Source organism: Aphelocoma coerulescens, chromosome 9 (genome assembly GCF_041296385.1).
Source record: "Aphelocoma coerulescens isolate FSJ_1873_10779 chromosome 9, UR_Acoe_1.0, whole genome shotgun sequence".
NCBI lineage: Eukaryota > Metazoa > Chordata > Aves > Passeriformes > Corvidae > Aphelocoma > Aphelocoma coerulescens.
Genome location: NC_091023.1, coordinates 12177826 through 12192331, shown reverse-complemented (window position 1 = coordinate 12192331; position 14506 = coordinate 12177826). Strand labels below are relative to the sequence as shown.

Here is a 14506-nt window from a genome sequence, read left to right as displayed (position 1 = left end):
ATTCGTTAATAGCAGACTTTAAATAACCACTAGATACTCAATAAAAAGTCTCTATTTCATTAAAACTGAGGGGGAAGGGGAAGCCGTTTTTTTTACCCCACAGTGCTCCAGAGGATGTCTTTAAAGCCACATTGCATACAAATTATTTGTATCTAGTTGCCAAAATAAATGTGCAGTTTAAACCTGATGAGCTTAAAACAATTGACTTGTAAGATTTGAAACACAGTATATAATGAAAAATAATAAACCTCTGGAGCATCTTGTAGCGTAAAATTCTTGGAGTTATTTTATTCTTTAGTTCTAATCCATGAGTTCTTCACATACAACAAGACTTCTGCTTATATATTTTTATAAAGGTTCATATCAAATATTTATTTGGCTTTCCATGCTCACTACAGATGAAGTGACCGTCACCTAGCTAAAGCAGAAATGTTTCTTTTTCATTCTGGAATGGTCTGTAGTAGCATCAATTAGTCTATATTAGATGATGAATGACAACGGCAGTATTGAGGCACTGGAGTTCATAAAGCAATATCTCTCACCACTATTGTTCTCCAGCACTAGTGCAATAAAGGGCAGAGACTACAGGGAGCAAAACCAATTCATAGCAGTGAAAAATCATTAAAATACCATGAAGTTCAAATTAGTCCCTTCTTTCCAATTCACTTGGTTGAAGAGAGATATGAATTTTTCTGAAAAAACTTACAATGCCAGCTCCAGTTCTTACACCATTTAAAATTTAGTAAGTAACAAATAAAGATAAGCAAACATGAACTGCAGGTATAACATTTGAAATGGTAAAACTAATCAGTAAACCCAAACATTAAAAGCTGTAATTGGATTCTGCACCTTCCCTGCTGTTACACAGTGGTTACATCTCTCTGAATCAGCAAGTGCAGAAGTACTGACAGCAACACTGCCTTCATCAAACTGCTCTGACTTCACGAGGAAAACACAGGGCCCAGCAGCTCTTTAATTCGACCTACATGCTGCTAAATCCAATCTTATTTTTCAGAACTGGACAATGTAGGTATTTATGCTGTGCAGGTGGATTCAAGTACCCACGCAGGACACACCTGCAATCAATCAGGTTCAATGCAGCTGCTGTATCTGATCTTCCCAGAGGTTTTAGACCTGGTAATCAAGTTATCACTTTGAATAACTCAATATCAATGAATATGGAATGAGTTTATATGGAAAAGATTTAGACAGCCAACTTTCAATTCACAAGTTTGGAACTTTGGTTGGTTGGTTTTTTAAAATCATCTCTACATCTGTCGCAAAGTATTAGAAACATATATGGCAAAGAAACACAATAGAATAAAAACTGTTCAGAGGCACAGAAAGTGTGTGAAAGAGGAACATTCTGCAGCTGAACAAATACAGCTCTTCACAAATTTATTCAGATACTTCAGTGGACATTTTCCACCCTCTATTTTACTTCATGGCAATCTATTTTAGGCTCACTAATTTTAGTATACTAGATTGCCTGTGTCAAATAATAAAAAGTTTCCTTTCACTTTTTGAATGGCCAGCTTCACTTTTTGATAATTATATGTAGTTTCCTTTGATAGAACAGAAAAGAATGCAACTTTTGCAGTGCAGGTTGTTACACACTACAAACCTCAGATAGAATTGGGTGGCTGTATTTACCTCAAACTCTGCAGCCAGAAGTGTGTAAAGTGAGGGATAAGTAACTGCAATAAGAATGCCCCAGTTTAAAATATGAGGGGGATAAAACCGTACTTTTTTTTCATTCAATGCTTAAACATTTTGTGTTACAGTTTAGTATTTTATATTTAGTAACAGTGTTTATGAATTTTACATGTAATATTTAGGCAGCCCAAATCCTGATGAGCTGAACTTCTTCCCCCCTCAAAGTGATACTGCCCCAGTCAGAATTCTCCAAGATTGCCCTCACAACATCCCTTCATTTAAGCAATGGGGCTGAAAAAGGTTTCATCCTTACTGGAACACTTCCCAACTTTATATCTTTTCATGCTTAAATATTTGCCTTTCTCATGTTCACAAGGATGCAATGGGCACAAGGAGAAGTTTTTCCTGAAGTCAAATTTCAGCAAGATTTTATCTTTTATAACAAACTGAAAGATGGAGATTTATGCTGTTATATACCTAGTGTAAGTTCTGGGTGCTGATTAAGTACTCCTGTATCTAGCTTAATCTATTCAGGATAAATAGAGATCCTGAATTCCTCAAACACTGCCCAAAAGTGAGATTCTTAAAACTAAACCACAAGTTATAGACCACAAAATATGAACAACATTTATGTAAGATTTAGTAGCTCTCAAAACTTGGGAAACCTATTAAGACTGTATTTTAGTATCACCACTGGAGATGGATTACAAGAATCTTAAGAGTAGCATTTAGAATTGCAGGTGTTTATATTTTGCACCCTTCTTTTCAGTATTGTGCATAATGCCTTACCAGCACATTCAACGTCATGCAGCAGTGGCAGCTGATTTCCCTCAAAACACGCTTTTTTCCAGTGATGTTGACTCCTTCAGCAGCCATTTCATTAAATGATGGCTGCAGCAATCTGCGTTCTAAAGTATCCATTTTCTCTTGGATGTTCCTTCTGAACTGTGTGTGCAGAAGCAGCTGGCAGGGACCAAAATTAAAGCAGCCACTCATAAACCAGAAATACAAAGCCAAGTGGACAACCTGTCTGTAACAAGCTCTTCCCTTCAATCCCAGTTTCTCTTTTATATTCAATTCTATTTGCACAGGTGACATTTTCAATAAACTTAATTTCAATAAATATTTTTAAATTTTTGTTTGTGCAGCTGAAGGAATTCCAGAACTTTGCAAATGTCCTGGGGACACTGCAGTGTAGACTAGTCTCTATTTGACTTTTATTAAAATTAGAAATCTTTTTTTGGCTGTTGTGTAACTGGTTCAAGTTCTAAAGGAAATTAAGAGATTCTACTTTTATAACCACATACCTTTTAAACAAGGGGCAATGCACTGTTTCACATCAAAAGCTTCCCAAACCTTTAGCAGGTCACACCTAAGAGCTACCTCAGCCCCATACATTTGGGCATCTTTAAACCCCGTCCAACCAAACCCTTGATCCTAACACCCTTCATCCCCAGGGCTTGGGGTGCCCAGGAGCCCTTCAGCTGCTCAGGGCAGTCCTGTCCCTGGATAACATCCCTGTTCCAGGGGCTCTGCCTGGCACCGGTGCCACACAGGGTCACCCAATACCTCCTGCTGCACAGTCCCAGGGGCCTCATTTGCCTCTTCCCTCCCTGAGGGCAGAAGCCAAACAATGATCCCTTGGATCTAAGCTCCCAGGTGCACAGCCAGTTCTCATTTGACTATGGATTGGACAAATTTATATCCCAGGGAAGAGAGTTGCCAATCCCTGTCTAAAGAGCTTTGGACAAAAGAATGAGAATTCAGTTTCTCACATAAGTAACATACAATATGCAATAAATTACTGTCTCAGAAGGTTATTGAAATTAATCCACTGCATCTCTTCAAAACTCACAGAGTAACATAAAGCATTCACTAATTACTCTTGAAAATCCCCAGGATTTGAGAAAAAGGGACTCTCTATCTATAGCATTTTCGTATTTCTACTCCATACCACAGTGGCATGAAAGATGAGTTTTCCCCCAGTGAAACTGCCTAGAAATGAGGCTTTAGTACAAATGCATCTTCTTTCTTTCTTTTTTTTTTATTTTTTTTATTTCTCTAGTACAATTACCCCGTGCAAAAACAGAGGATGAGAATCTCCAGCCCCTCAGTTCACACAATGGACAGAATTCAATCCCAGTCTCATGTCTAAAAGTTTATAGCCAATTCTTTTACCAGAATTTGCCCAAGGCAAAAGTCTCCATTCCGTTAATCAGCAGACTGTTCTTTTCTCATAGCACAGGGAAGATAACCTGAAATGCCAGGAAAAAACATAAATCCAAGAGATGCAGATTTCATGATGAAAATGCCCAGTATCAGCTGCAATGCACCTCTATACCATAATAAGTTCAGAAGATTCATCTCTACCCTCCCGAGTTTCTATTTACAACAGTGCAGTCAGTGTTTTCTCCAGCAGGATCTAGCAGGTGGAAACATCTGGCTAAAGCATTCCTGAAACACCAGAGGTGTATCTCTTTAGCATGGCTCAAAAAAGATGAAAACTGGTTTCTACTCCCAGTGATGGCTTTGGTGGTGATTCTGATTGCTAGTAATGATCCTGGAAGTTCAATCCTGGGCACAGGCTGCTCCATCTTCCACAAATCCAAACTATATGCATCAATTCCACCCTCCTCTTCCCACGCCAGCTAAATTTTAAAACAAGAACAGTTTGTCATACAGAATTAAGAAATTCTGCCAGGTTAAATCCTTCTGTAAAAGATTTCTGAGAGCTTTACACAGACCTTATGCTCACCCCTTCTCCTTGCTCACCTCTCTACAGGCACAGTTACCACACACAAGCTCTAGTCTCAGACCTAGGTCCAGCCTCAGGAGGCCAAGAAACAGACTCAGGAAAAAGGTTCCACACTTGCTTGCAGACAGCCTCTTAACAAGGTCTTGAAGAGTCAAACTGATGGTCTGTATTTAAGGCAAACAGCTACAGCAAGTTCCCCAGTCCACACAAGAGTAAAAATAGAGCAAGGTCCAGGGATATCAAAACATCCCATGTTTAGGAACTCTGAGCTCTAAGAGGAGATTGTCAGTAACTGCGAGTTGTAATCTATCCCAAAGGAATACTCTGGGCTCTAACATCAAGAGTTCATATCCCAGCCTTTCCCATCTTGTGGGGGCATCTGAGGTCTCTCTCTTCTTTTTTGTCTTTCACAGATCTTGCAGAACCTAAATTATCTTGGAGGCATTTGCTCCTCTCATGTTTGAGTTCTGTTTTCAAATGTCATTGGAGCAAAGGGGAGAAGGAGAGAGGCACAGCCTGTAACAGCTCGCGGCTGCTAAGAGATGGTCCCAGTCCTGCACGTCCTTCCAGCCTTGCACCTCATCCTATGGGCCTGCCCACCCTGTGCCCACTCGCCATTTCCACAAGGAAAGCTGTCAAACAAGGCAGCAGAAAGGACAGAAGAAGAAAGCGAGGCACAGGGAAGGCGGGAACAGGACCTGCCCCCAAAGCAGCACCAAGGTGTGACATTGGCCCGGCCGCAGCACTCACTCCCTCTACTGCTCCACCCGGGCTCCACGCCCTCCCTGCCTTCTCTGCAAACTGCTGCCAGTGTTAACGAGCACTGCTCGTTAATCAGCTCCTCATCCGAGCAGCAGTCCCAAGTGGGAGCTTCCTTTGCTCAAGAGAGAATTACACAGACAACTACAGAGCGAGCAGCCCATGCCCCATTAATGAGTTAGAGGAGCACAGAGGTCACTGTTGACAAAGGAACAGCAGCAGCCATTAGTGTTGGACAACACAGGCAGAACAGCATCGAGCAGCAGAGAGCAGGTGAGGCCAAGGAACTGTTCATGTGTAACAGGCACAAACAAGTGCTCTCTTCCAGGTTAAAAATAAAACCATTTCTGGTATCAGCAAACTGACAATTTTATTGTTGCCATGTCAATTGGAAAATTTTCTACATAAAATACAAACCCAAAAGCAAGTAAGACAAAAAAGTCCATGTGAAACAACCATTTCCTCTTTAAGTAACCACAAACAGTAAACTTTCCAGCTTATGACAGAGTTACACTGTAGATCATCCCAGCACAAGATCAGACATCAGAAGTGGCAAATGGCACAGGCTCACCCATAAAAGCCAACACTGTATGGAGAGAAGCAGGTGGAGGAAAAAACAGTATGCAACTGTTTAAGACTTCTGTATCCTACAAGGGAAAGAGATTTGGACAAAATTAAATTATCATTTTAGTTGTGATACTTACAAGAGTGGCTTAAAAACTGAGGAGCAGCAGCTCCAGCAGCAGCAAGAACCACCAAAGTACTGGAATTCTTGCGCCAGCACATGCAGCAATGAGAAAAAAAAATTATATTACTGCTATGAACTGTTTTAATAGAATGTAAATTTATGACCTCAGCAGCCTTATTCTGAAAAGTAAACTGATACAATTTTCAGACTGACATTATCAGGTTTGTAATTTGATAAATCTCATGATACTGAGCAGCTTAATTGATACTGAACAGTGCTTGATTTTAAGAGAGGATAACTGTAAAATTCTCATCTAGGTTATTCCACTGCTGCCATCTTCACCTCTAGAATATTCACCTTAAGTATTCAGGGTAGACCAACAATAGCTGAGAACAAAACACCAAACTCCTCACGCAGCTGTACGAAAGTGCAGCAAACTACCTCTCTAAAAATTACCAAGTTCAGACCTTAGTCCATCTGCAGCAATACAGCAATACTTCTCATTTTTATTTATTTAAAGCATCAATTCCACTGAAGCACTGTAACTGCCTGTGGAGGAAAACCCCACAAGCAAGCTGCCTCAAGTGATTAGAGAGAGTCAGAACAGATTTGCCATTTGCAGCTGATCTTGCTTTTCTCATCCCAAGATTCTGGTTTTTAAGGCATTACATGAACTCTTCACTCTCGTGTCACCAGGACAGATAAACTCACATCAGCAACAGCTGCAATTCTAAATATATGCTTTGGAAAATACTGATTTGTTACCCTTGTTCCTAAGTGGTTGTTGATTCTTACACTTCAAAACCTGCAAAGGGGAGGTGGGGGGACACCGCATGCACGTGCAGTGTCTGAATAATAACCTGATACTGATGTTCAGAAACCAACTCTTCCTCAAGCAGTATTACAAAAAATACATGCAGCTGCTCTGCAGGGAAGTCAAAGGAAGTCAGAGTGAAGCAGTTTGAATACAAACACTTCTGTAACACTGGGAAAATTTTAATTGTTGAAAGGAGACTCTATGCACTACATAACCTTCTACACCAGGACAGGGCACTGAGCCTGACCAAGCCTTGTGGAGACACTCCCTGAGCCAGGACTGGCTCAGAGCAGATGTACCTGCACCTGTGTCCCTTGAAGGCCTTCCCATAAACATTGGGATGTCCTGGAGTGCAGGGTAGGCTTCACCAAAGCTTATCAGAATGGCAGTGTCTAGCACAGATCTGGGAACATACCACGGACGTTCCCTTTCCAAGGTCACCCCACTCTGTTTCAGGCTGCTCGGGAGTTCTCAGCCAGGCTAGAACTGGGCTGTACAAGCTACACTCGGTTTCTCTGCTTTGGACAAGCCTGAACACTGAAGCATGAACATTTCCCTCTGGTTTCCCTAAGGCAGGGCAGGAGAGGACAGAGGAGCCCATTACCCACTCGTGTCTCCACGCCCTCCTGAAGTGAAGAGCTGGACTTGCGCACACTGAGGGATCTGAGAGGATAATGAGCTCCCTCTTCCTCTACAACCACAGAAACCTTTGGGAGACTCAGGACCACACCTCTCCAGGTCAGGACCTTATTTCACAAGGATTCATCTGAATGCTACTTCCTGAATCTCAGACCAGTTATTTACATTACCCACTCAGCACTTCACCCCAAAAGGCTGCAGAAACACAAGATCACACAGTAATGGCAATGGCGACTGTACCTTGTCACTGCAATGTGACCTAAAGAAAAATGAATTTCATAAGCAGCCTAATTTTAAGTCTTCAATAATAATTTGCATCTTTTACAAAAGATTTGTTACTAGATGCTGTCCCCTTCCTGCTTTTCTTTGTGTAAAAGCCAAGCTATAAACAAAACCACAAAAGCAAGAGGAAATTACAACTAAGCAAGATCAAAAGATACTCTTTTCTACAGGGCAAAAAAACCCAGGCAGTCCAGTTAATTATACAGATTCTTAATTGCTCTTAAGAGACTATTGGGTAAGAACAGCTGTTTTAAAGCCCAGGACACAAAGCAAAGAACAAGAGATATGAGAATGGTATTTAGAGAATAGATACTGAAAAAGGCATTGCATAATAGAGCACTTACAAAATAAAGCCTAATGGGTGTGCTCCTTTAGCTCTTTTGCTACTTGGCTTAAGCTTTCTATAATCATTGATGAGAATTTTTAAAAAGCTGAAATGAAAATTAATTATTGAAAAGTACCTGAGCTAAGTGATCTTCTACCCTGAGAGTTTTTAGCTATTAAATGAAATACACAATTGATTCTGCAGATAAACACTCCTGTGGCAAAGCATCTTTAGTCCCACTTGACCCAAAACACTGACATTCATCACTCCTCCATTTTATAAACAGCTACAAGATAAAAGTAATGAAGTTAATTGGATCTGAAGTGATCATCTTCCCACTGCACAGTTAGGATTCTCCCTGTCCCTAACTGATTTTAGTACCTACTTTTCTCTCTAGGAAGCCTCATCTGGTCTGTGCCAGGTATGAACACACAGCATTTAAGAAAAAAATATATTGGTTTCTAATAGTTTAGCAACCAAAATCTGTGCTGAATCCTATCCTGAAACACATTATGTTACAGGGAGAAAGAAAAATACAAAAAAAAACCTCTGCATATTTCTAAAACAGATTGTTTATAATGTATTACAAAAAGATAAAAGGTGTATTCTTTTCTCATTATCAATGCATCTATTCAATACTCATTCTAAGAAAGTCTTTACAGTATGCATGCATTCTCCATAGTTTCAGTGTTCCAGATCACTTCACAGTTCTCATTAGCAAAGAGAATTCTCCACTTAATTCACTTAATTCTCACATATGCAACAATTTATATAATCTTATCACAATGTCTCTCATCAGGAAAAAAAGAGAGAAAATATGTTGGTTTTTGGTTTTTTTTTGTAAGACCTTTCAGATCCTGCTTCAGGAAGTGCAGCCACTGAGGCTATTTACATGTCCAACAGAAGATTTTCCCCAGCACATTTACAAATCTCTAACTGTGTGAAGCCTGTGGATACACCAATGTAACAGCAGGCCATCACCCAGCACCCCGTGCCTGCAGTTAAGCACAGCTTTTGCTTTCACAAACAGTTCACAAGAGGCCAGACCCCTTTTGATTTTATATTTTTATTACAATCTCCCCACGCCTCCACATATAAACACTGAACCCTCCCCGTTTCTCGTCCCTCCCCCTCTCCCACCCACAGAAAGGTTGCATGGTTAAGGTGATGCAATTTAAAGCCACATCAATGCCTAACACACAGAACAGGTTTGGAGAAGGGAAAGCCTAACATAAAAAAAAAAAGTTAAACAGCCTCTTGAATCAAAAATATTAATAAATAAGTAACAAAATTTAATTTTTTCCACCCTGAAGAATTTCCACAACAGAGGAATAAATTCAATAAAATAATGTAAAAGCTTTCCTTTTGCAGTAAAAATCAGTTTTAGAAAACAAGAGTGTACTTGAAGGCTGCAATTATTGTATCTATACTTAAGAAGTCACAGAGCTTCAGGCTTGCTGTCCTTTTAGTGTTCCCCATGTGTGCCACAAAGGTGGCTTGTTACTGAGACATCACACATATGCTACACACACACCCCAGAGGATGTGTCTTTGCAGAGGCCCTTTTTTAAAAACAAACAAAAACATTACTGTGGTGTTATAAATATCCCTGCGATTAAAATGGAGACATAGGAAGCAAAGATTTACCTGTAAAGCTTATCAGGGTAGGTACCAGACTGTTCAACTCTTCTTACAGTAAAATCTCACAGCAGGAAAGAAACCCCATTCACTGGATTCAGAAGGTGCTTTTATCTGGATAGCCAGACCAGTGAGAACAGGAACAGAGCCACACTGAACCATCCAAGCACCACAGTCTGTCTGAAATACACAGTACTTCCAAACAAACTGTGCACTCCCCTAGGGATCTGGACCACCAGTGGGGCAAGAAAACAACATCTTCGTTTTCTGTTCAGATTTTATTTGAAATCTAATTCAAATTGTCAAAGCTACAAAAAGGGGGAACATTTGGGTTATTTCAGCTATGTCACAACGTTCTAAAAACAAAATATCACTACTGCCAGCAGATCAGTTACACACATTTCTGATGAAACTTCTAAACACAAAAATGTTTCTTTTGGGAAATAGTCACAATGAAGATATTTTGTACAATATAAAACAATGACAGGTCTACAGATGCCGATACTCATGAGTATACACGTGCATTCACAAAAAAAAATAATCAGGAATGCTTTTTTGTTTTTAAACAGACTGTTCAGGCACAAAAACAAAACCGCATTTCCAGTAAGTGACAGCATCATAAAAAATATTAACATTGTCAGTGTTTGCTTTTCTTTGACTTCTTGTGAGATCTGTGAGGAGAACGGGACTGAGACCTGGATTTTTTCCCTGACTTTTTAGGGGATCTGGATCGTGATCTTCTTGATCTTTTGGGTGTCCTGGAGCCAGATGGGGACCTAAAAAAAAAAAAAAAAAAAAAAGGTTTATGGCAAATACTAATAGATTAAAAGCACCTTTTCCTGATGTTATTTGTATTCATTTATTGAGCCAAACAAGGTAGAAAATATTTTTCCCTAGTAAGGAAAGTAACTGAATGCTATCTTGCTTTTGAGAAAAAGGCCATTTTTGCATTATGAGGTTTTGAGACAATTTTGGGCTTAACTTCAGTGCTTAGAACCCACAGGAAAAATAACACACTCATGTCCTTAAACCCACATCAGGAATTCACAGCCTTTCACATACGCCTCAACCACCTTGGCTCTTATATTAATTGCAGCTTATGTCCATATAGAAATGAAAAACTATGTTCAGTTGTGTTACAGTCAAATACTTCTGATTTTCATCAAACATCTTCAGATTGTGATGCAACTCCACAGAAAAAGAAGGGACACTGAATAAATTTACTGTCATCTAACCCAAACTTAATATATTGATCTAATATAATGAAAACTGAATGAGCATCATATCAACTCAAAAAAAACCCCTCAAATACTCTTCTACTTTTACTTGAAATCCTTATTTATATAAGCACAAGAATACTGTAGATTTGTGTTACGATTTCCTCAACACCATCAAAGGAATTTTTCTCAGCATGACTGAGGAATTTTATATCAGTAAGATATTCTATACCTCTAAAAGAAGTGGAAGGTGAACTTTCAAGTTACAGCAACATTAGTACAATAATAAAATTTCACCTCAAGTTTAACATTAACTAAAGACAAATACTTGTGTCAGAGTGGAGATTAGGAAATACCTAGTTTGGAAACAAAACCCCATAAGCAGTATCTAATTTTTTTTCCCCTTAAGAAACAAACTGGGAGTGAGGAGCTTCATGTAAGCTAATCTTCAGTGAAAGGCTACATGGTCACTGTAATTTGAGAGGGTCTATAGAAGGGCTATAGAAATTTTAGATGGACTACAGAAGACTTTTCCTTTGAAAATAAAAAGCAAGGTGCTCTAGTTTAAAGCCGTATTTCTTAAAATCCCCAGGAAACGGGTAAACAAAACTACAGCAGAGCAGAGTCTAGAGTTGTCAGGGCAGGAGGCTGTGTACACTTCCAACCCCAGTGTCCAAAGGTATTAATGAGGAGCAGGCACTACAGAGCACTGTGAGAGGAAACCGGAGTATCAAATGTGCTCTGCTAAAACACACATCCCCCCAAAACCCCAGCCAAACACACCCATCAGCTTCCTGAAACAGAGAAGACACCAGCTCACCTTTTGCCTTTTTTACTGACATCTCTGGGAGAATCTTTGTGTGAAGAGCGGGAGCGAGAGCTCTCCTTGTGAGAGCGCTCGGAGCGCTCGGAGCGTTCCGATTTGGGCGAGGGAGACTTGGCTCGGCGGCTGCCGCTGCTGCGGGACGGGCTGGGGGTGGCACTGTGCCGCCTTTTCCTGGGCATGGGACACACACACACACACACACACAGGGAGTGAAAACGGACAGTAAGAACATCTGTTTCTTTCTGCAGGGATTTTCTTAAGCCAATGTGATGTCAGATACTTGTAAGTAATTAAGATATAGTAGGCTTTTTATTATTAAAACAAAAAATCAAGTTTAACATGTGCAACAGATTTTCTCTGCTTGAAAATAATTACGGCCTGTGAGTCATTTTGTAGTGTAAAAACATTCTGTCACAGCTCCCTGAAAAGCAAGGCCTTTTACCATAGCTACACTTAGAACCATGGCATAGTTTGGCTATGCAAGTATTAGAAGATCAGTGTCCAATCAACTACCCCAAACCCAGCTGTTCAGAAGGATCTGCACTATGAGTAACATTTAAACCACTGCATATCATTTGTGGTCTGTCTTCAGGACAGTTTCCTGACTGAGACACTGCAGACAATTCACTGCTACAAGACAGTTTAACCCTGTTTGCAACTGGTCATCATTTTAACATGTTTCCTCAGGGCATAGATGAGCCAAAGGACAACTCGATTCAAAGGGGAAATGGTTCCTCCCTTGGGGCAGAGTAAAAATGACAATTCCTTTAACGCTTTGGAGCATGTTTTATTAGTCAAAGCATGGGGTTTGTTTGGATTTTTTGTTTTTTGTTTGTGGTTTTGTGTTTTTCTTTTAAAATCAGATGCATGATAGAGCATAATTTCAGGGCTGCCACTGCCTACAAAGACACTGTTAGGGTTTCCTCCACTTTACTCCAAGGATAGCCATACCTCTCTTTTCGTGTTGGTGTACATTCCTCCTTTTCCTTCTTATCTTTGGACCTGGTCTCACACTTTTCCTTGTCCTTTTTGTCTCTGTCCCGTTCTCTTTCCATCTCTTTTTCTTTTTCCTAGATTATTAGAAGCATTCATGATTTCAGATAAGGGTGAGTAATTATTAGAGGCAATCAAGCTAATCACAAACAGCATAAAAGCAGTGAGCACCGATGGAACACAGCACACGATCTGAACTGATGGTCACACCCTCCCAGCTCTTCAGCCCTTTGCTCCTGCTTGGTACACAGCACAAACACTAGCAAAAACATGAGGGATGTCACCCTGTGTGAGAATATCTGAGTAACTGGAAATGAACAGTCTTCAATGTTACAAATTTCAGGGAAATATTACAGCTGTAATAGATTTTCCAAACTAAACATGGAAGAATACCAGGAACCTCCTTCTACTTAAAACATATGGCATTCAGCCTCATTAATCCAGACTGAAAATTTATATACTCTCATAACTAGAGGCTATCTAAAGACAAAACAAAAATACAAACAAGATTCTGCAATAACATCTACTCTGTCAAAAACAAACAACTATAGTCCATTTTTAGGGGTCAACACGACCATTCTGAAAGAAAATATATACCCTGAGCACACATAGTCTGTCTGTCAAACAGAAGACTAACTATACAAAAATAAACCTCATCAGCAAGTCTGAACACAGAGGTCAGATGCTGTGGTTTTTAGTACTGATCAATCATTAAAGAAAATTCATTCCATGGCAAAAAATAATCTAAAATCACTGCACTCTCAAGCTGTGCCAGGTTTGATAGCATAACTATGTATTTCATCCTGGTATTTTAAATAGCTCTAAGTTTCTAGTCTCTAAACAATATACAATGCTGCTGGGAAATTACTCTTGGAAAGCTTATTGTAAGGTTGACAAAAAAGAATGACCAACCACCAAGTTCATGGGAAATGTAATCAGAACCAGTATTACATTACTATTATAAAAACTAACTTTATTGTGGCATTAAAGCAAAAGATGAAGTTATTCCCTCAACAACAGTTACTATGGTTTTAAAGAATGGTTATAATTATCATTAAGTATTTCTTTCGTTCTTGAAAGTGAAAGAGACAATTATTAAAAATCCAAAATATAGTGAGCTGGTTGAACTCATTCAACACAAGGCACCTAAAACTTTATCAAGATTGTTATTATCAATTTCTGTTTGTTTAAGCTACTGTCTCACTAAGCATTCTGTGCTTACTGTACAAATAATTTCTTTTACAGGAAACACCAAGAAAGTGGAAAGTTTTATGATACAACTACATTTAGAAAGAAAGTTACTCATAAAAGTCTTATAAAGTCTTAACTGCAGTCTTAACTGCTAACATCAACTTGCAATGTGTACATCTCCTTCAGGGATTGGTTTACCTAATTTTTACAAGTCTCTTTCTTCAAGGTACTGTGAATGAGTCAGATATTGAGCACCAAATAATGCAAATAACAAGTGACAGAAAAAGCCCTCGTGGAAACTGCTTATTCGATTTAGCTTCCAAGGAACTGCACGGGTACCTAATTTCATCACTGATCTGTCAGGCTGTGAAACTAGATCAGAAAAGCAACTGTCACTTATCCTCCCTCACTAAATGCAATGTCCAAAGAGGTTATGTTTTATCATTGTGTTTCAAAGGTTGGAGATTACATCATATCACATATAAGATGTTAACTTTTAAAATCGCTCTGACTTCATAGTCCAAATAGGACTACTAAAAATGGTCATGGTACAGAATTAGTCACATGTGGGTGAATGGATGAGCTGGAATTATTCACGAAACTTAAGACACTGGAGAATCAGAAATAGATATGCTGCTTAAAACTATTCTCTCCCTTCCTTGGGAAGCCTTTAGCACAAGAGATCAATTACTAAAAGCAAAATGAGAAGCCTGATGAACAT

At 39.4% G+C, this 14506-nt stretch overlaps 1 protein-coding gene across 9 annotated transcripts in view; it reads right to left on the bottom strand.

The window, feature by feature from the left end:
- Positions 1-9817: 9817 nt before the first annotated feature.
- The window catches only part of U2SURP (U2 snRNP associated SURP domain containing), a 50977-nt gene continuing 46288 nt past the window's right edge, over positions 9818-14506 (bottom strand). For all 9 annotated transcript variants that reach the window (XM_069025040.1, XM_069025041.1, XM_069025034.1 and 6 more), the window contains 3 exons: positions 12553-12671; positions 11596-11772; positions 9818-10334 (listed from right to left, as the gene is read on the bottom strand). In XM_069025040.1, coding sequence (XP_068881141.1) covers positions 10196-10334; positions 11596-11772; positions 12553-12671 — 435 coding nt within the window. In that variant the 3' untranslated portion in view covers positions 9818-10195. The remainder of the gene's footprint in view (positions 10335-11595; positions 11773-12552; positions 12672-14506) is intronic.